Source organism: Calypte anna, chromosome 4A (genome assembly GCF_003957555.1).
Source record: "Calypte anna isolate BGI_N300 chromosome 4A, bCalAnn1_v1.p, whole genome shotgun sequence".
Classification (NCBI taxonomy): Eukaryota; Metazoa; Chordata; class Aves; order Apodiformes; family Trochilidae; genus Calypte; species Calypte anna.
In genome coordinates, this window is record NC_044248.1 from 1,639,740 (window position 1) to 1,659,143 (window position 19,404).

General features: G+C 48.2%; 2 protein-coding genes across 7 annotated transcripts in view; both read right to left on the bottom strand.

Moving 5' to 3' along the window:
• Positions 1-14,289, bottom strand: part of RUFY3 (RUN and FYVE domain containing 3) — a 42,524-nt gene extending 28,235 nt beyond the window's left edge. For 2 of the 6 annotated variants that reach the window (XM_030449514.1, XM_030449519.1), the window contains exons 1-2: positions 13,801-13,884; positions 6,478-6,926 (exon numbers count right to left, since the gene is read on the bottom strand). In XM_030449514.1, coding sequence (XP_030305374.1) covers positions 6,478-6,655 — 178 coding nt within the window. In that variant the 5' untranslated portion in view covers positions 6,656-6,926; positions 13,801-13,884. Of the gene's footprint in view, positions 1-6,477; positions 6,927-13,800; positions 13,885-13,986 lie in introns of those variants that run through there. The other 4 variants (XM_030449515.1, XM_030449516.1, XM_030449517.1 and 1 more) reach the window with 4 other exon arrangements.
• A 3,427-nt stretch (positions 14,290-17,716) lies between these two features.
• UTP3 (UTP3 small subunit processome component) lies at positions 17,717-19,401 on the bottom strand. The gene has a single exon (XM_030449520.1). The coding sequence runs from the start codon at positions 19,356-19,358 to the stop codon at positions 17,778-17,780; it is 1,581 nt and encodes a 526-aa protein (XP_030305380.1). The 5' UTR covers positions 19,359-19,401; the 3' UTR covers positions 17,717-17,777.
• Positions 19,402-19,404: the final 3 nt, after the last annotated feature.

Consider the following 19,404-nt stretch of genomic DNA (forward strand, 5'->3'; position numbering starts at 1 on the left):
GTCCTTTGCTAAGTTAAAAAAAAATGGTAATAATAAAAAATCATCTTGCTGAGCAGGAATACTCATGTACAGGAAGCACTGGCTTCTTTCTGCTGGGACTTTGCTCCTGCACAGGATGCTTAAAGAGGAGCAGCCACTCATGGGTAGTGACTTATTACATCCAGTGGAAAAAAATAAACAAAACCTTTCAACTTTTATCTTTCTGAATTTGCTCCTATCTTAATTTTTGGCTTAGAACTTCTCACAGACATACAAAATAAGTAACAGTTACACTGAAATCTGGAACAGCTCGAGCAGAGATAAAGGACAGTGCTAGTGGTGAATCCCCTTCCCCTTGAAGGTAAAAGCTTTAAAAATATATATCCTGGAGGAAAGTGCCAGCATAAACATTATTTCATGCTGCTATTAAACAGAAAAAGTGCTTCGTTAATTATTTAAATTTTATTTTTGAAAGATAATAGCCTAAAAAAGGGCCAGGAGCAGAAACCTCTGTAATGATTCCCAAATACCTCTCCAGCTCCCACTCCTACACCTCCTGGCAGCCCTCAGCACAGCTGGGGAGTCCCAGCCCAAAGACACCAGAGCTAAGCAGTGCTGGGGGTGCTGAGAAATGCACAGCAGCTGAACAGCCAGTACAGAATGCACTCATTAGGAAATAAATAACGTGCAATGAAAATCATCACCTCAAACACAGCATCTTCCCTTACCCCAGGGGATGCCACCTACCAGCAGACTCCCAGGATTTACCAGGGCTGCAGGTTTCCCAACACACACAGCTTCCTACGCCAGCCAGGTTCTCTTTATTTTTATTAGTAAATAGCAGTAGGGCAACCAGGAGGATGGAATGCCCCAAGCAGCTTGCACAGCCAGGGCATTTTTGTGTGTGTTAAGTCAGACACTCAGAACAAAGCAAAAAATCCACACAGCCTTCTTAGAGTTTCCAGCTATGATATGAGACCCAGGTTCCACCACAGACAGACTTAATAGGTCAGGATCTGCTTGGGTTGGTTGGGTTGTTGGGGTTATTTTTATTTTATTTTTTTTTTAATAAAAGAAGTTCTTAGCAAATGTGTAAGGAGGAAAAAAAAAATACAAAAACCACTCAAAAAAACCCAACAGCAATTTTGGGAAGTGAAAATGGGACCTGATACAGAAAGCACTCAGAGGGGTGAGATGTCAGGTTTGAGGCTTGGCACAAATCTGCTACTTTTTGTGCAGATGCTTCCAGAAAACATGAACTCTGCTGAAGAATTTATAAACAAACCAAGACCTAACAAGACCAAGGTCCCCATGTTCTGTTTACTGATGGAAAAAGGTTATTTTTTAAGCTTGCCCACAGCAGAAGCAGAGCTGAACACTAAACTCTTTAGCTGCTGAATGTCAGTACCAGAAAAGACAATTAAGCTGCACCCAGTTAGCACAGCAGTGTTAAATCTCCTCTGCTCCTGCCTGGGGATTTGCCACACTCAAAAAAAGGTCTGAGGGAAGAATTAAAAAACACTGACACAGATAAAATCAGACCTACATAAGCACTGGCAAAGTAGTTAGGGCTGGATGTGATTTTTTTCTCATTAAGAGCAGCACACTCTCCACTGTATGGCCAAATATTACTTGTGTCATGAGATGGAAACCTATAGTCACATTATTATAGTGATTTAAAATGCATTGTCTCATTGGTGCCTTAGGGATGGTAAAGAATACATTTAATAGGAAATAACTAAAGGGGATAAAAAAGAAAATGAAATAGATACTAATATGAGTGGATGTATTTAACGAATTAATTCAGATTAGATGTGCAAATCAGGTGGCTCACAAAGCACTGAGTGACCAGCAAAGAGTTTTGGCATCATGTTCATTCCCCTTGCTGTCCAAAACTGGTGGAAGCCAGCAGCCAGCCTGCAGCCTAGAATGCCAGAACAATCATTACAACTTCCAAAGTAGCTTCAGAAAAAACAGTTTTTAAAGCACACTGCAGAAAAATCCCATCTCCAAATATATAGAATTATATATATATAATGTGGATGTATATGGAGAGAGCATTCCCTAAAGAAATAAGTCCATTCATTTCACCCTGCAGTTTCTGGGAAAGCTGTTTTCAAAACAGGAAGGCTGGAGTGTGGGATACTAAAAATGCAGAACACAGAGACTCTCCTGGGCCAGTTCTGCTGCCCCAGCTCCCAACTGGGCTTCCAGAGCAGGGGAACACAGAGGGGACCTCTGTTCTCCTGTCACCTCCAGCTCTTCCTTGCTCCTGACCTCAGCATGATCTGCTCCCAATAGCTAAATGCATTTATTTCCTCTGCCCACACCATGCACATCATCTCAGTCCCTGGGCTGTCACCCCACAACCCCCTTCTTTGTGCTCTCAGGCAGTGCCTTATCCAGCATCCTACTGCCCAGAACTGCTTCAGCTCACCTTGCAGCACCAAGGGCTTGGGATTAGTTTCCATCTGCCACAACTCACTGCAGTATTTTGGTGTAAAACTCTCAGGAGGTTATTTTTCCTTTCAAGGCCACTGACATTACTCTTGTCTTAATGCATGCTACACCTCAGCTGGCAGCACCAGGGCCACAGACTGACATAACCACACCTCACATCAACAGAAATATTAGAAGGGTGGGACCAGATGATACTTAAGGTCCCTCCCAACCTGATATTCTATTTAAATGTCTGTTTATTTCTCCTACTCCACGGACATTTTGACATAAGGTTTGCACTGTGCTAACAGGAACAGTAGTCATGGATCTGCAGGATGCCAGGAGATAAAAAAAAAAAAAAAGGAAGGAAAAAAACAATGTACAAGAGCTTCAGGAATTCCCAGCCTACTCTCCATCACATGGATGGCACAACTAAAGAGCAAAGTAAATCACATGAATGGTGAAATCCCCAAGTTAGTTTTACTTCTGTTTCCACCTCAACCATTTCTGTATGCTGCAACTCTGGGGAGTTCCATGGAACATTTCTCCAGTCAGCCTCTGTCCTGAGGGAAACATATGGGTGAATGCCACAGGAAATTTCTCCTTTTCTTCTGGCACACACACACACACACACACTTGAACATGCTACAGAAATACAATCAGGATGCTTTTCACACCTGCAGATGCCTCAGTGATCACTACACACACTGTCATCAAAAAGGAGCTTCATAGCCACGAGGGTCACATTTCATTTGGTGATGCCTGTACAGCAAAGTTCTGATTATGAGAACCACTCTTTGTTTGGAAAAAACCAACCAAATCCCATTTGCAGCCAAGCAGATTAACAGTACACAGCAAAACCTGCTTATTTTCCTGCTCACAGAATTGTTCCAAACAGTTGGAAAAGTAAATTAATAGTTTTTATTGATAAAGAGCCTCCATGTTACAGCTTATATTGAACACGTATGCAAGCAGGAAACTGGGCAGCTACTCTCTTCTGCTACATGCTACTCTTCAACTGAACACTATTTAAGTTTTGCTCAGTTCCACTCCAAAACTCCAACTCCGTAGCAGGAATGGAATTACTCCAAATATACACTGCTTCAGATCAGATCAGAATCTGTCTCCCAGAGTGTCTCTTTGGGCTTAAGAAGCAGCAGGATTTGGTTGGGTTTTACAGGAAACCATCACCAGCAGAGGAGGATGGATTTCTGTTGTTTTAAACATCACTGAGCACTATGTCCTTCCATGAGGAGCTCCATCCCTGCCCCTCCAGCTCCTCTCCCACTACTGGGCCCCAGTGGGGTTATTCCAGAGAAGGCTCCAGCAAAAAGACTCCTGAGCAACAGGCTGGCAGCAGCATCAGCTGCCTCTCTGCTTGGGAAGCCCTTGGAGTACAACCCAAGCACAGCAATCTGCCTCCTGGTCCTTTGACATCCCAATTCCAAGATCTGGCACCATTAAAATTATTTTTCTGATGCCCTCTTGCTGGAATTAAAACTCAGTGTTCCAGTGAGGGATATCAAACCATAGCAAGGAAAAATCCCTTAGTTTAGCCTTCTGAATGTTAAGCTGTCACTACTAATATGCTTTAAAAAAAATCAGTAAAAAGGACAAAGAATAAAACCAACCACTAATAACAAACTACTTCTACTTCACTGGAAAGGAAAATCATCTGCTGCAGCTTCTTATTTAGCAGCAATTCCATTTTGTCAGATACTTTTCTTTGGCCCTACCTTTGGTACAGCTACAAGAAAAAACAAAAGCATCTTTAAAAACAGTGGAGGAGAAACTCCCACCATAGCCAACCATCCTAAGAAAGGCTGGAAGGTGTAAGGCCTGTAGGGCAACTCCACTGAAAAACTTGGGAACCCAGAAGAGGAGCTCGGGATTGTCCATCTCCTGTACAATAACAGCCAGGCCACCCAAGGGCATTACATAGAGCAGATTCCTCACAGCCCCTACTTCTCTCCATCACTTTTGTGGAGTATTACAACACACACCAGCCTCAGCTCCTAGTCTCCTGCTTCCCTCTGAGCCTGCAAGCACCATCTCCCTGTCCCTGTGAGCCAGGCAGAGGCAGAGCAGCTGCAGAAGCACCAGGGAGGATAAAGCTGTGTCAGCTTTTCTAGTATGAACACTTTATGACCTTATAGCTCTGTTACAAATCTGACTTGGGTCCAAACCCTCCCCCCAGACAACCAGTCTTCCTACCTCCCAACAAGCAACCTTCCTTTCTGAATATATAAACATTTCCAGAGAGGTTGGTATGATACAGTTGAGGTTTTTTAACTGATTTTTGACATGTGAATTCAATAGCATGGCAATGAAATGAGCAAATAGTATTTTCTAACCCTTTCTGAAACTTGAGTAAAAGAGAGTGAGTGTGATTGCAGCTTTGAAAACAATTATTCTTCTAGTTTTGGGGAAGGAGTAGTACAGTGTTAGTGTCTGAAATGCTTCCTTAGGCATCCAAGAGTGCATCTGGAACACTGCTCAGCATCTTAGGGAAAGGCAACCCAGCAAAGCTCTGTTGGACACTGCTCATCCAAGCCTGCCTTCCTCAGCAGCTTGCTCAGAGCAAGGAGGTGAAAGAGAGGAGAGAGACACACACAAAACCAGGGAGCTGACTGACCCAGGGTGTGACTAAAAAGGTTTTTCCAGGCTGTACTATGAGAAGCCCAGACTGCTGAGAAGGTCATTTACTAACTGCAGCATGACAAGTCAAGGCAATAGTTACTATTTATGAAAGTGATGGAAAGAGTAGGAACAAATCAATCCACCTACACCAGGATGTGCTGTTGAAATCACCAAAAGTCCCAAAACATGCAAGTAAGATCAAGCAAGGTCTGAACTGGCCTGTGCCACATACAAGGACATGGAACTGGAAGTCCACTGAATTCCTGCATCCTTGGCTTACCTTCTCCTCACTGCTCTGGCCCTGCACTCCCCAGCCTGCAGCACCTCCCTGAAACTGAGGGCCATGCTCCAGAGGGAGGGTTGGTATCTGCTTTTGAAACCTCTGTCTAATAACCCACTGTGTGACTGCTTATTTGGCAAGCAAATCCAAACCCAAGGGCTGCTACCACTGGAAGCAGCTGTCACATGGAAATCAGATTATCACCTGGGAGTTGATTTTAACACTCAGATTCTCACCACAACTTGAGCTGCCTCATCCAGCAGGACAGCAATGCAGTAAGAGATTACTGACTTGACATGCCAGCATCAGACAGGTCAAGTGAGACTACGTGGCTGAATCCCACCTCAGCAGTTCCTGGGAAAGGGTCAGGTGTGAAAAGACAGAGCCCCCTCACTTAGACCAAAAGATGCTCAGCATCCAGCAAAGGGCACTCAGAACCTGGCAATGTTTGTGCCATTGGCAAAATTCCTGCATAAATTCATCCTGCCTCCTTCTTCCCCACTTTCTGTCCTGGTAGAGCAATGCATGGATGTCCTCTTGTGCTGTTTGTACTCATGTAGCTTCCAATCCTCATTTTACCTGACCTGGTATTAAACTGTTCTCACCATCAACCCAGATCACCAATCTTTTTCTCAAGAAGAAAGCAGGATGGGCTACACCTCTGTTTTTCAGGCTTCCAGGTCATTTTAAACACCACCACACTCGACAGAAGTGACTTGGGATGGTCCCATCACCTGACCATAGGTGTAACCACACAGTCACCTGGGGCTTCCCAAAAACTGCCCTCTGGCTGTGTTCTGCCAGTATGCTGTGTTTGTGAGAGCTGAGCACCAGAGCTAGCAGCCCAGCCTAGCCCATCACTAAATGTCTCCCTGAGCACACATGGTGCTATCTCCCTTCCTGAGATGCACAAACCCTATCCTTCCAGATACACCTTACAAAACAGCACCAGCTAAGCACAGACCTCTCTCTGAGGGGTGGCTGAGGAGACCCAGCAAATTCTAAGGGCGACGTGAAGCAGGAATTGGGCTCTCTAAGAGGTCAAACCATGCTGAGGTTCTGCAGGCAGGACAAGAGCACCTCGTCCTGCAGACATCCCCTCCCAAGCTGTGCTCCCGAGGCGGGGAACCGGACGGTACCTTCGTGGGTAGGCTCCGGGTCGGGTGTCAGGGAGATGTCATCCAGCTCCCGCAGGCAGAGCCACTCTCCATCCATGGACACTCGGAATTTGCAAAGGTAGATGGTCTCCATGGCAGCCTGAGTGATCTTGTCTGTGGTGGGGGTTGGCATGTCGCTTTGAGGCGTCAGAGCAGACATGATGACTCAGCTGGTACAACAACAGCGTGGAGGGGGGGAAATAAGGACTAAAATGAAAAGCTTTCCGGAGAGGAAAATAAGAAATACGTCGCTGTTAAAGGGATGATGTGCTCAGGAGCTCACAGGCTGCTCCGGCCTTTTCCTATATAAAGCAAGGTAGAAAGGCTGCTCCTTCTTGCTTGTCTCTTGCTTCCCTCCTTCCCAACAAGGGTCGTTGTCTTCAGCTGTGCTGGAGGCTACCGATCCTGAGCCACCACAGAAAACCTGGCTTCTGCATCAAAGGCAGGAGGTAAGGAAAAAACCAACCCAAAAAGGTAAAAAAAAAATTAATTAAAAAAAAAAAAGAAAGAAAAAAGCAGAAGAAGGAAAAAGAATGGCTTCCTCTGATGATTACCCAATCCAAAACAAAGGAAGACTGCAGAGCCAGATCTCCAGGTTGCTGAAATGACACTGCTGGTCCCTTTCTTCCCAGCCCAGGCAGGGCCGGCGGTGCTGCCGGGATTGGCCGTGCGCAGTGAGCAGGGTGGTGACCAAAATGGCTGACTAATGAACTGAACTGAAAATTCAGCCTCATGTGATCAGCTGCTCCCAGCGTCGGGCGAGCAAATTCCCAGGATGCTTCCCAGAGGCTGCTGATGCAGGGAGGGGCAATTAAGGTCCCCTCATCCCCAGCATCCCAGCGGCTGGTGAGCGAGCATCATGTACCACGCACGCTTCTCATCCCTCTTCCCCCTCCTGCAAAGCAACGCTGCCTGGCAGTACAAGGAATACAAAGACACATCTGTATTCCTTTCACACGCCTGGATGTCACTACATGAATTAAAGAAGCACCTTTGTTCCCACAAAGGCTGTGAGACTTGCAGTTTGTGTTTTATTCCTTGTTTGTCCTTGCGTGTTATTTCTGTTCTGAAGGGTACCTCTGTGCTAAAACCTCCCACGTAGGAAATAAAAAATAAATGTTAGGATGGATTTATCCTCTCAGGGAAACAACGAGGGGGAAAAAAGGATCTGTCTCTAAGCACTTCAGTGAGGAGGACTGAGCTGGTTTTGGAGGGCACGTGAACAGGGAAGAACAATGAGGAGCAGCACCACAAACACGTATTTCTGACTGAATTTTATGCAGTAAAACCTCACCTGAAAATTGGTAGTGCTTGGGTGATGCTGAAAAAGAATTACTACCTCTCAGGAGGCAGAGAAACAGGTTTTCAAGCTCTCAAGAACGACAGCACTGTGTTGCCCTGTCCCTTCCCAGCTGGCTGAATCTCCCCCATGTCCCCAGCCCAATGGAGCCCCACCTCCTGGGGACAAGAGGTCCCAGGTCCACAGACACCCTTCCTATTCCCAAGGTCACCATCTAAGCAGGCAGTGGGACAGGATACCTTCACCCACTTCAAATAAGATCCAAGGCAAGAAATTACCTTATCTTACTTTATTCCTCTGTGGGTTATTTGCTGAGAGCAGAAACGTAGCATCTTTCTGAAAGGGATGCCCAGTGTCCCCCCCTAAATCTGGGAGAACTGTTCACCAAATAAGTGTATACATAGGAACACACAAATCATTAGCCCATGTGGCCTTATTTATGCTCTGTACATTTTCTCCCCCTAAAGACTCCAAAGGCAGTGAAGTTTCTCAGGATGTGAAACACACGTGCTGATCACCCGCTACAGAATTACATCAAAGCATGCAGCTTTTTGAAACAAGCACTCCTTATGGAAAGAGCTCACTGAAGTGGAAAAAAGTGTTCTGAGCTGCTATTTCCAACAGGCAAGAGGAAGCAGTTGCTCTCAGTGAACACTTCCTGCTTGGTCCGTATCATTTTGACTCAGCAACTCTTTCCCCCACTGTTTCCAACAAACACAGAGCCACGCAGCAGATTATTACAGCTCTGCAAAGGAGAATTATTTCACAAAAGACAACAGCTGCTATTGTTCCTTCTCCCTCAGAAAGAACAAGGTTTGGAAGCTGTGCTGACAGCATTTTAACTCCTATGATATGGATACATCCTTCCCTCTGTGACAACCTCTAGCTTGGGCATTCATTGTCCCACTCCTAAAACCAGTGAAGGTTGCCATGAGCAGCTCCAGGAGAACAGCTGCTCACTCTTGCTACTCTTTTTGAAAGGTCCAAATAGGAAATAATCAACAAAGTATTACCAGCTATTGTGCAACCTATCCTCCAACATACCTAATTATTAGACAGTTTAATTTCTGGTTTGTTTTGAAACAATGAGAACCACAAGCAGCCTGAGGTGTAACCCTGCAGCTCCCATTTTGCAACCTGGGTCTCCAGCACTGACAAGCAACCCACAGACCAGGAGCAGAGTGGAAGTCTGTAAAAAAATTAAGTAACTGTTCAACTGCTTTTCTTTTATGCCAGTTTGCTGCTGCTTAGCATTAATAAATAAAACAACCCAGCCCCTTCCAGCTCAGTTGTATTTTCAAGCTCATTAATGCAATGTTCCTGCTGCAAATACTCTGTAGGGCTATTTAAAGCACTCAGCTTTGATTAATTTCAGTTTATTAGTATGTTTTGCTCAAAACAAAGCTTTGGACACAAAACACCTTCTAAGAGATTTAGAACAATTGCCATCTTGAATGAAACTGAGCCACTGGACCTCTGTGAAACTGTACCTTTCACTCCTCTGGTACAAAGACCATATGAAGTATCCATATGCCTGAAACTCTGATGAGCTGTAATTGCCTTTTTTAAAAATTACAATTACAGAACTTATTTTTCAAGCCTTTTTGGTTTGGTTTGGTTTTTTTGCAAAGTTCTGATATGGGTAATTGAAGACCTAAGAACTCTTCTACTGCCCAGAGGAGATGGTGAAATCTCCAGGCTGCAGTACATGGCTGAAGTTCTATCTGCAGTATAAAAGCAGAGAAACTGGCCTGCCCAGTGCAGCTTTCAGGATAAGCTAAGGCAAGAGGCAAAAACATAAGCAGGTAATAACCCTATGTCAGCTAGAATACTATGGGAAAATAAAAACTCTATTCAGACAAAAAATCCAACAAAAAAACCCCCAACAAACTCAAAAAGCCCCAGACAGGAACTATCCCATCACTTACTGACCCACAAGCCTTTTATCACCAGTTGGAAAACAAACACCTTTCCCTGCCCCCATCCCACCTCTCAAAGGTATAAACCTACACAGCATCTTACAGAGAAACTAACAACAGATACCCAAAACTTGTATTTTCAGAAAGCTCAAACTACCATGGCAACTCAGGGCCAAGTGGTAAAGCTCCATCAGGGTTCAAGGAGTAGTCAAAGGAGAAGGGAAAACCAAGTGTAGGTATAAATGAAGAGGAGGTTCTTAATGCAGAAGCACTTTCTCAATCTCAAACGAGTCAGACAGCCTCGACTGGTCTTACAAAACCCTCCTATCAGCAGCATTTTGGCAGAAGCAGATAGAGGCTTTGGCTACATGACAAAACAAGGCAGTTTTCTGCAATAATGTTTTCAAGATTAAAGACTTATAAACTATGTTGGAAATTTAAGACTAAGCACCTGAAAGCAAAGCACTCCATCAGCCACAAGTACCTGAAAGCTCAGCTGTGCTGGAAACTGGTTTTTCTTTCAAAAGCTGAATATATTATGCCACAAACCCCAAACAAATTCCCAAACAAACTTCTGGACTCCAGAGGCCACTTCTGCACCCCCAGCACAGTTTAGAGACTGCAAAGCAGCAAAATGGCCCAGTTGGCAGATGGGACTGCTGCTCCAGGTGACTGTGCTGCTCCTGGCTAGTTCAAATCCCCAGAGACCACCACATCAGAAAACAAGCCACTCATCCCATACAGCTGGAGGCAACTGCCCCGTGCTTACAGCTTGGATGCACTGCTGAGCAGTAAAATAGTTACTTGGAGTGCTGAGACTGCAACTCCATGCAAGCAGGGTAGGAATGATGAAGAAATGCTGATGTCCATATCACAGCCTAAGACAAGCCTGAATCAGGAACAGGTTCTGGCAAGTTTTCCCAAAGCCTGGAACCTGTTTGGGGCTGCTGTATCCAAGCAGGCAGCCTAACAGTCTGGTCCAGTGAGGCAGCTCCCACGTTTCACAGAACCATAGATTGGAAGGGCCCTTAGAGCTCCTCTGCCATGGGCAGGGACACCTCTCATCCAGCCCAGGTTGCTCCAAGACTCATACAGCCTGGGCTTGAACACCTCCAGGGATGAGGCAGCCACAGCTTCCTTGGGCAATCTGTTCCAGAGTCTCAGCACCCTCATACTCAAGAGCTTCCTGTGATCCAGTCTAAACCTCTTCTCCTTCAGTTTAACCCCATTTCCCCTTGTCCTGTCTCTGGACACTCTCATGCAAAGTCCTTCTCCAAGTAAGGGACTTGGAGTGGGAGGGACTTCCAAGTGAAACAACTCTGATCTCCCTATTTTCTGCCCCTGCTCTTGTCTCACACATGAAAACCTGTAACCAACAAGCCCACAAACATGACTTTTCTCTCATGACTTTTCTGCAGCTTCAATTCTGCAGCAACATGCTGTCCAACCACCCCGAGGTCCTCTCAGGAGCTTCTGATCATCACAAAACAGCCAACGAAGCTGCCACTCCACAAAGTCCATGGTCACAGTCTTCCCACTGCCTCTCTCCAGGCCACCTCTTACTTGGAATGTCATCTCACAAGATGTAATTAGTAACAAAGCATCCAGGTTCCAAAGGCTGGCTGTGACCCTTCTGCCTGCACAGCTAGGAAACATTACCTCAGACAGCAGTGGCACTTTGGACCTGGCATGCTAAAAACATGAGTGGGCAAAAGGAAGTTTAAACAACCAAAAAAAACCCAATTACACAATTTCTTAATTCCTGTGATAAGTGACAAATCGTTTTCTGTTTACCTGCTGTGAAACACAGAGATATTTTAGGATTCAAATGAAGTAAAACCTCTCATCTAAAGAACAGTTTAATGATTGCAGAATAATGGGGGACTAAAAAAACCCAAAACCACTACTTCAAATAAACCTCTAACATATATTGAAATATTGACTTTTCGGTATATTGCTGCCTCAATACAGAGTGTTTATTTTATTATTTTTATTTTAATTACCACTGATGGGAAGGACAGCCTTCAGGCACTGCATGGAGGAGCTCTGACCCAGCAGGAAACACCCTTCACTTACATCTCTGCTGTCACTAACAGCTACACAGACAGATTAGCATTCACAGAGTGTAGAATATTGTTTCTATACAAGCAGAAGATGCAAAAATAGCCTTCTTCACACTTCTTGATTTATCTCAACTCTAAAAAAAACCTCCAGGACTGGAGAACTGAGGGAAGCACACATGAGCAATCACATCAGGTACTATCACAGAAACAGATGCTGCTGAGCTGTTGCGTGGTGTGACAACCTGAAGTCATGACACTTGAGAAGAGCCTGTGAAACAGGGTCCAGAGCCCACCCCTGGGTCCCTCCATTAATTCAACACCAGCAGGACAATCTTTATAACCCAGAGCAGGATTGAGGCCACCACACCTCAGTGCTGCTGCATGGGGCCCCTGCCAGCTGGAGCAGACTCAAGAAGTGACAGCACTTGCAGGGCCTGACTCTTCAGCTGGTGAGGATGAAGTTCAGCTGTTAAACACACATCCTGGCTGGGAGCTTCCCACTGCTTCTGTGGCAATCCAGAACAGGCACTGAGCAAGCAAAAACTCCACGGCAGGATCCACTGCTCCTCCTGCCCAACCATGAACAAACAGAAGCCACTTTTTCAGGTCTAAGAACTGGAAAAAAACTAGAACACAACCAAAACCAAACAAACCTGGGAAAAATTGATTCAAAGGCAGTTTGCTCAGAAAAAGCAAAGACACCATGCAAATAGATGATGATTGCTGTTCCCTTCATTTGCTGCTATCGCTACACTCAGTTACCAAACTGGCTTTGACACCTGATACAGCACAGACATCTGATATCACCTCTGAGACTGGGAAGAACAAGGAACTTTAATACACGCCTCAAATGGCTTTTTCCACCAAGTTTCTATGAACAGCCACTGCAAGGTGAGGCTGCCACGAAGCATAAAGCACTGCTCAAATGAAGAGTTTTTACTCCCTGTGAACAAAGATGCTCATCTCAATGTCTCAGTCCCTCCACATCTACCCAGAAGCCTTCTCACAGCCAAGTTTGAACAGTAGAAGCACGATGCCTGACATTCAGTACTTCTCTTAAAGGCTTCTTTTCTTTCAGAAATAGCTCAGTCCCTTGCACACACATCACAGGACTACAGTGGGTAAAGATTTCAAAGTTAGGTGATTTCATCTGTTCTTGGCATTACAGGAATCAGGTTCTTACCTCACTGATTACAGCTCTGCTGAGTAATGGCTTAAAGTACATCAGCTGCAAAAGAAGGGGAGGGAGGAAGATCCCCACCCCAAAACAATCAGCTGATGAGTAAGTGAATGCTCACCTGGGACAGAGGCAGAAGGAGACAAAGCACAGGCAAAAAGCTCTCTTGGCCCAAGCCCAGAAAATGAAAGTACTGCCTATTTTCAAGATGAACAGACAGAAAAGGGAAGATCTCTTCTGTATGCACCCATGCTCACATAGTTTCTGTTCGCTTTTAGAGCAGATGCAACAACTACTTCACAGTACTCCAGCCTACCCAAACACACAACGAGAACATTGGGAACAATTTTATGCTGCAGGAAACTCTTCCAGCACCCCACAGGAGAGCAAAGGCAGCAGTGCACCCTGACCAAGCACCCAGCACACCACCACGGCTTTGCCTTCAGCCCCTTCCCAACACCAACACCATGAGGACCCCCGGGCAGGTGTTTCCCACCCCATGACTGCATCCCAAGCCAAGGGCAGCACTTTGATTACACAGGGTGGCACAAACACTTCCCAGAGGAAAGGCTCCGGAAAGCTGGGTCTGGGGGTTCTGCTGTGCCTGTGGGTTCTGCCGGGTCTGTGTGCCAGCCCAGCTCACCAACACCTATAAACACCACCTCCTCCCAGGGCACTCCCTTTCCCCTCTCAGCTCACACACACGCTGCGGTTTCCCTGTGCCAGGCCCGGCACGGCAGATCCCTGCCTGCTCAGGGGGTGCTCCGGGGAGGATCCCCCGTGTCCCGGAGCCCGGGGATGCGGCGGCAAACGCTGCCCACCCGCCCCTATTCCGCAGCCCCTCACCCGCATCCCGCCCGCTGAGCCCCGAGACCCCAGCGGGACCCCCGGAGCTTCCCTCGGCCCGGACGCGGCTCCTCCCGGTGCCCACACGGCCCCGCCGCACCGGAGGGCCCCGAGCCACCGCCCCCCGCTCCCCACCCCGCCTCGGGGGAGGCTCCCGGCCCGGGGAGGAGCCCCGCGGCTACTCACGGCTGCCGGTACCGTCGGCTCCGTCCGGTCCCGGGTAGCTCAGCACCAGCACGGGCAGAGGGGCCCCGCCGCGGGGTGCCGGGGGTCTCCACACGCCGGGCGGGGCGGCGGCGGCGGCTCCATGGCCGGGGTAGAGGAGGAAGAAAGGAGCCGAGACAGTCGCCGCCTCGTCCTCCTCCTCCTCTTCTCCCGCCGCCGCCGCCGCCGCCTCCTCCTCCTCCTGCCCGGGCTCGTCCCGCTGCTCCATGGCTGGGGGCAGCTCTGCTCCGGCCCCGTCCCGGGAACTTTCCGGCGGTAGCAGCGGCCCCCGCTCCGCCTCCGCCATCGCGGCCCCGGGCCCCGCCCCGCCCGGGAAGCCGGGCCGCTGCCTGCCCCAGCCCTGCCCTGCCCGCCCTGCTCCCCGCACCGGGGGGGCTGCTGCTGCTTCCAGCTCCACATCCAAACCCCTTTCCCCTCCTCGCCCCCCGCCGCAGCCGCCCTACCTGCCGCGGGGCCCGGCCCGGTGGGACCAGCCCTCCCCTCGGCCCGGGAGAGGCTCCCCCGGCCCGGCCCGGTTCGGCCCGGAGCAGCAGGCCCCCGAAGGATGGGTCAGGGCAGCCGGAGCGAAACCGATCACTGCACTCCCGTGGGTGTCAGGGGCTGCCGGCGATACGGACAGGACCCGGGTTCCACCCCTCTTTCTTTAGAGGGTTTTTTATTTTTTCCAGCCTCACACCCATAACACTTTATTTTTCATGGCTGCTGATTCGTCTCACGCTTGTGAGAAAAACCAAGCTGAAAACAAGCCCGGCCAGAGTCCAAACATCAGCTTCCCAGCCCTGCTGGCTGTGGGGAAGGGGCTCCCAGCAAGAGGTTTGTATTTCAGGTCTGCTTCTACACCCAGCCCCAGAGGAGGAGGCAGCAGCTTCGTGCGTGCTGTCACCTCCTGGGAACAGCTCCTCGTCCCCAGGAACCACTCTGAAGGAAGCCTGACTCCCCCCTCCTTTAAATTCCCCTGAAACGAAGATGCTACACCATCTCCTGACCCTTCCCCAGGGTCAGAGCTGAGGAACAGCAGCGTTTTCTTTTCCAGATCCTCTAAGAAGAGGTGCCAATACCAGTTCCAAATATGTTCCTCACTATTAAAATACCCATGGGGGTGTCACTCAGGACACTGTTTTTCTGAAGGCAGTAATAAAGGTTTCTCACTCAGGCAGGGCAATTAACATGGACCATAACTACCAACAGGCAGGGAGATGGAATATAAATCTGCCAGTTTTTAAAGAATATCCTGCACTTAGTACACTGAGGGGAAGCTGAACATGTTGCTGCTTTCTTTTTAAATCTCACATGATTTTTTTGCAAAAACAAAGCTGTAAAGGCAACTGATTACTGGAGACTTTTTCCAGCACTGCCCCAAGTCCTGCAGCATGTTGCAACTAATTTAACAGATGCTTTAATATGCTTTAGGAATCCAAACACTCAGCTTCAAGATTTGCATTTGCCAGATCTAGCAAGTTTAAAAAAATATTTCCAGACTGTTGCTGGTAGATTATGAAAGCCTTGGCAAAATTTAAGGCAGCAGCAGATATTCCCATGTGTGCTATTTAGTGTATTTTCCTTGCCCTTTATAAATAGAAATTTAAAGGTTGAGTGGCAGAAAGCATTGTCCACCCCTCTGCCACTGTACATGTTCTGCCCAGCCTCACTCTGTGTGCTCATCACCCACCAAGGATTATGTTTTCCAGGTGAAGAAAGACAACAGAGCAGCTCATATCTCAGAGCTGTCTGCTCACTGCCTGTGTGCTTCTGAAACAAGAATAATTTACATGCCAGTGTGCAAGGGATTCTCTCTTGCATTACCATGCTAAGAGTGAGCTGATGGGCAGGACCCCAGGGCAGGTGTGTCTGTGGCTCTGCAGGGTGGTTTAGGTGAGATACAGGTGGTGCCTGAGCCTCTAAGTCCTCACCTGTGTCAGGTGCTGCTGAGGCAGAGCCCAGGACCAGTCCCTTCTGAGCAGGGCAGCTGGTGGTGTTTCTCAGCAGGCTGATTGCCATTCCCCAGCTGAAGTCAGTGTCAGCACACTCTCCAGAAACACTGCTGAAAGGAAAAAAACCAACAGTGATCATGACCTTGTCCCCCTTCTCATTTATTTTCCTGACCATCACCTGTGGTCCTTCCCCTCTTTCACACCTATCCATTTTCATTGGGATCTTCAAAACCTTTTTTTCCATCAGGGATTTCCCTTCAGCATGACACATCTCTAAGAACTGCCTCAGCAATTCAGAAGTATTAATTAGGGGAACATGACAGTGTCCTCTCTCCCGTGGCATTAATAGCTATGGCATTTCCATGATCATTCATACATAAAACCATGCAGGAAAGAACTATTTATGGCTTAGTCCAATCTCTGAACTAACCAGCTGAACATAATGCCATGTTTAATCTTCATTAGTGCTGCTGAGACTTGCTGTGCCATCTGCCTGCTCTGGGCCAGCTGAGCTGCTGCCTTCAGCCTTCACCCCAATGCTTCTGAGGTGCACGTCTGCAGCAGCACACTGATTTATTATGTCCCTTATTTATTGCAGTTGCCAGAATTTTCCTTGCCAGTTGCCTACAGCTTTCCAAGGGAACACAAAGCTGCCTTGGATCTGCTTACCTGGAGTTCTATGAAAGTTGGTCAGCCCTTCATTTTGGCAGGGCCAAGCACATGAGCAGGAGCTGCAGTAATGGGATCAGGTAGCATCTCTGCTGGATAGCTTCCACATCCCATGGGATGCCTCCTATGGAACACCATCCCTCCCCAGAACAAGCACCTAAGATGCTTTTTTTCCCCCAGCATGTTGCCTTTACCAACCTCTCTGCAAAGCCTCAGGGGGAGTTCCTCAGTGGGAGTCTTGTGATGCCAGAGCAAAGTTAATAAAAGGTGGAGTGTTGGGAAAAGCTCTAGTCCCTTCCTTGGCAAGGCTGGGAGCTACCAAAAGCCATGCATCTCCCACTGGGAAGAGCAAGAGAAGACACCTTCAATAGCCTCATCAAGCAAGCCTCACTTTGCCTTGGTGACCCTCACAGAATGAGGTAGCCCCAGCTTCCCTGGGGAAGAAAGGCTCCAGACTACAATTTTCATCTTAAAAAGCACACCTGACATTACAACTGCTCCTCAGCCCTTGAGCTCCTACAAGAGCAGAGCTCCCCTTTGCTACCTGCAAAGCACTGCATTAATTGCTGTGTCCCAGGAGGTTCTTCTGATCTTAAAATCCTCCCTCTCTTTTGCAAGGTTTTAGCCACAGGGAAAGCTGTAAAGGCTCACCCCCAGCCACTTCAGGATGTGATGAGTTAATCCTTACTTCCCTCTGACCTTCCCTCTCCCCATGCAGCACAGGCCCAGCACTGACCTGAACCACACCAGCTTTTTCTTCTCCCATCAACACTCCTCTGGCCCTCACAGGAGTTTCCATTGCCCCTTGCCATAATGCCACAGCCCTACAGGCAAAGACCTCCCAAGCACTTTCAGGGAGGGGATCAATTCCCAATGCTTTGTAGCCTGTTACTATGCAGCAATTTTTGCCCTTAATTTTTATTTTTTATACTATTATACAGTATTTTTTATACTACTATACATACTATTGCTACTTTAAGAGATGGCAGCTTCTGAAAAGCTTCCTCTGAAAACACAAATTAAAAAACACCACCACCACCATCACCACCACTCCTGTTTTCTTAAAAATAAGAAAACCTATGTCTTTTTATAAAAATTTTATTGGGTTCAGTGTTGTTACTGGGGGGTGTCAGAAGCAGAGAAAGGCAGGTATCACTGAAGCTTCCTGCTCTTCTTCACTCCTGCCCTGATGCCAGACAGTTCCCCTCCATATCTGTCCCACTCCCTCCTCACTTCCCGGACTTGGCCCTTGCGCCGGATCTTGGCCCTGCGGAACTTCTCCCGGTGCTTGACCCGGGGGTTCCTATCAATCTTCTTCCTCCTGGGTGTCAGCCCTCTGTTCTTGATCATCTGGTAGGTCACACCTCGCTTTTTATCCGGATCCTCTCCTTCCAACCCTGCCTCCTCTTCACGTGTATCTCGGTCTTCCGTTCTCTTCCTCTTGAGCTTCAGCTTCTCCTCCATCATCTTGTAATACTTCAGGGCTGCCTCTTCATCCAGCTCAGACTCCTCTGACAGTTCATCACCACTATCCTGGCTGTCTGCAAGCACAGGAGCACGTTTGGGCTTGGTTTTCTTTGCCTCTGGTGGGAGAAACACTGCAAACTTCTTCTCCTTCCGTGATTTCCCTTCCTTCCTGTCATAGTAGTTTTTCAAAAGCAGTCGAACCTCAGGGGACAACTTCTGGTCTATGACAGAGAGCTCATTGATGATGTTTCTGTAGGCAACCAACCGCTCGATAACAGGGTGATTCTGAACTGCCACCCTCTTGGACTTCAGCACCAAGTAGAAGCTGATGTTGGCACAGTAACTCAAGTAGAGATGATACTTGGTCTGCAAATACTGGCTGCCTTTCCCCGGGGGGATGGTGCCCTTCCTGACCATCTGCAGCAGCGGGTGCAGCTCGTCCTTCAGCTCCATCAGCTTGACTTCAAAGTCCTCGATCAGCTGTAGGAGCTCAGGGGACTCCTGCTTCAGGAGCTTCAGCTGCTCCTTCTTAGGAAGGGCCTGCAAATCCTTGGCAATCTTCTGTCCTTTGCTATCTTGGGTTTTCTGCTGCTGGGCCAGATAGCCCTGGATCACATCCAGCCCGTAATCCTCCTCCCCTAAGTCCCGCACCAGCCGCCTCTGGATAACTTGAGCCTCCTGCTCCTCTTCCTCTTCTTCAGCATCAACTTCTTGCTGGGGACGCTTGCCCTTGGCCTGGGCATCACTCCCATAGTCTGTGTCATAATAAAGCTGCTTGCGTTGGCCCCAGGAGAGCTCGTGGGGGAGCTTGGTATCCTGATGGCTTTCCTCCAGGTCACTGTCCATGGACAGGTCCCCATCTTCAACCTCATCTTCTTCTTCCCCTTCTCCATCTCCATCCTCCTCCTCTTCCCCTTCTCCATCCTCCTCCTCTCCTTCATCCTCTTCTGCGCTATGGTCCACAAAAAGGTTGGTCCCCTGCGCCTCTTCCTCCTCCTCTTCCTCACCCTGTCCATCCTCCTCCTCCTCGCTGTCCTCGGGCAGCTGCAACCCCAGCACTTCCTCCTCCTCCTCCTCCTCGCTGTCCCCAGCCTCCTCCCCGCTCTCCAGAGCCGCCATCACCGCCTGGAACTTCGCCTCCTGCAAGTCCTCCTCCACCTCCTCCATTCCCCGGGGGTCCGGCTCCTTGCCATCCTCATCCTCCTCTTCCTCCGGTTCTGTGGGGACTGTCCGGGGCCGCAGCACGGTTCCACGCCGGGTCCTCATGGCTGCTCCGCTCCGCTCTTTCCGCTTCCCGCAGCTTCCGCTTCCT

Bases quoted from the DNA above. Each gene is read 5' to 3' on its own strand.
- UTP3 (XM_030449520.1), bottom strand. From the start codon at position 19,358: ATGAGGACCCGGCGTGGAACCGTGCTGCGGCCCCGGACAGTCCCCACA.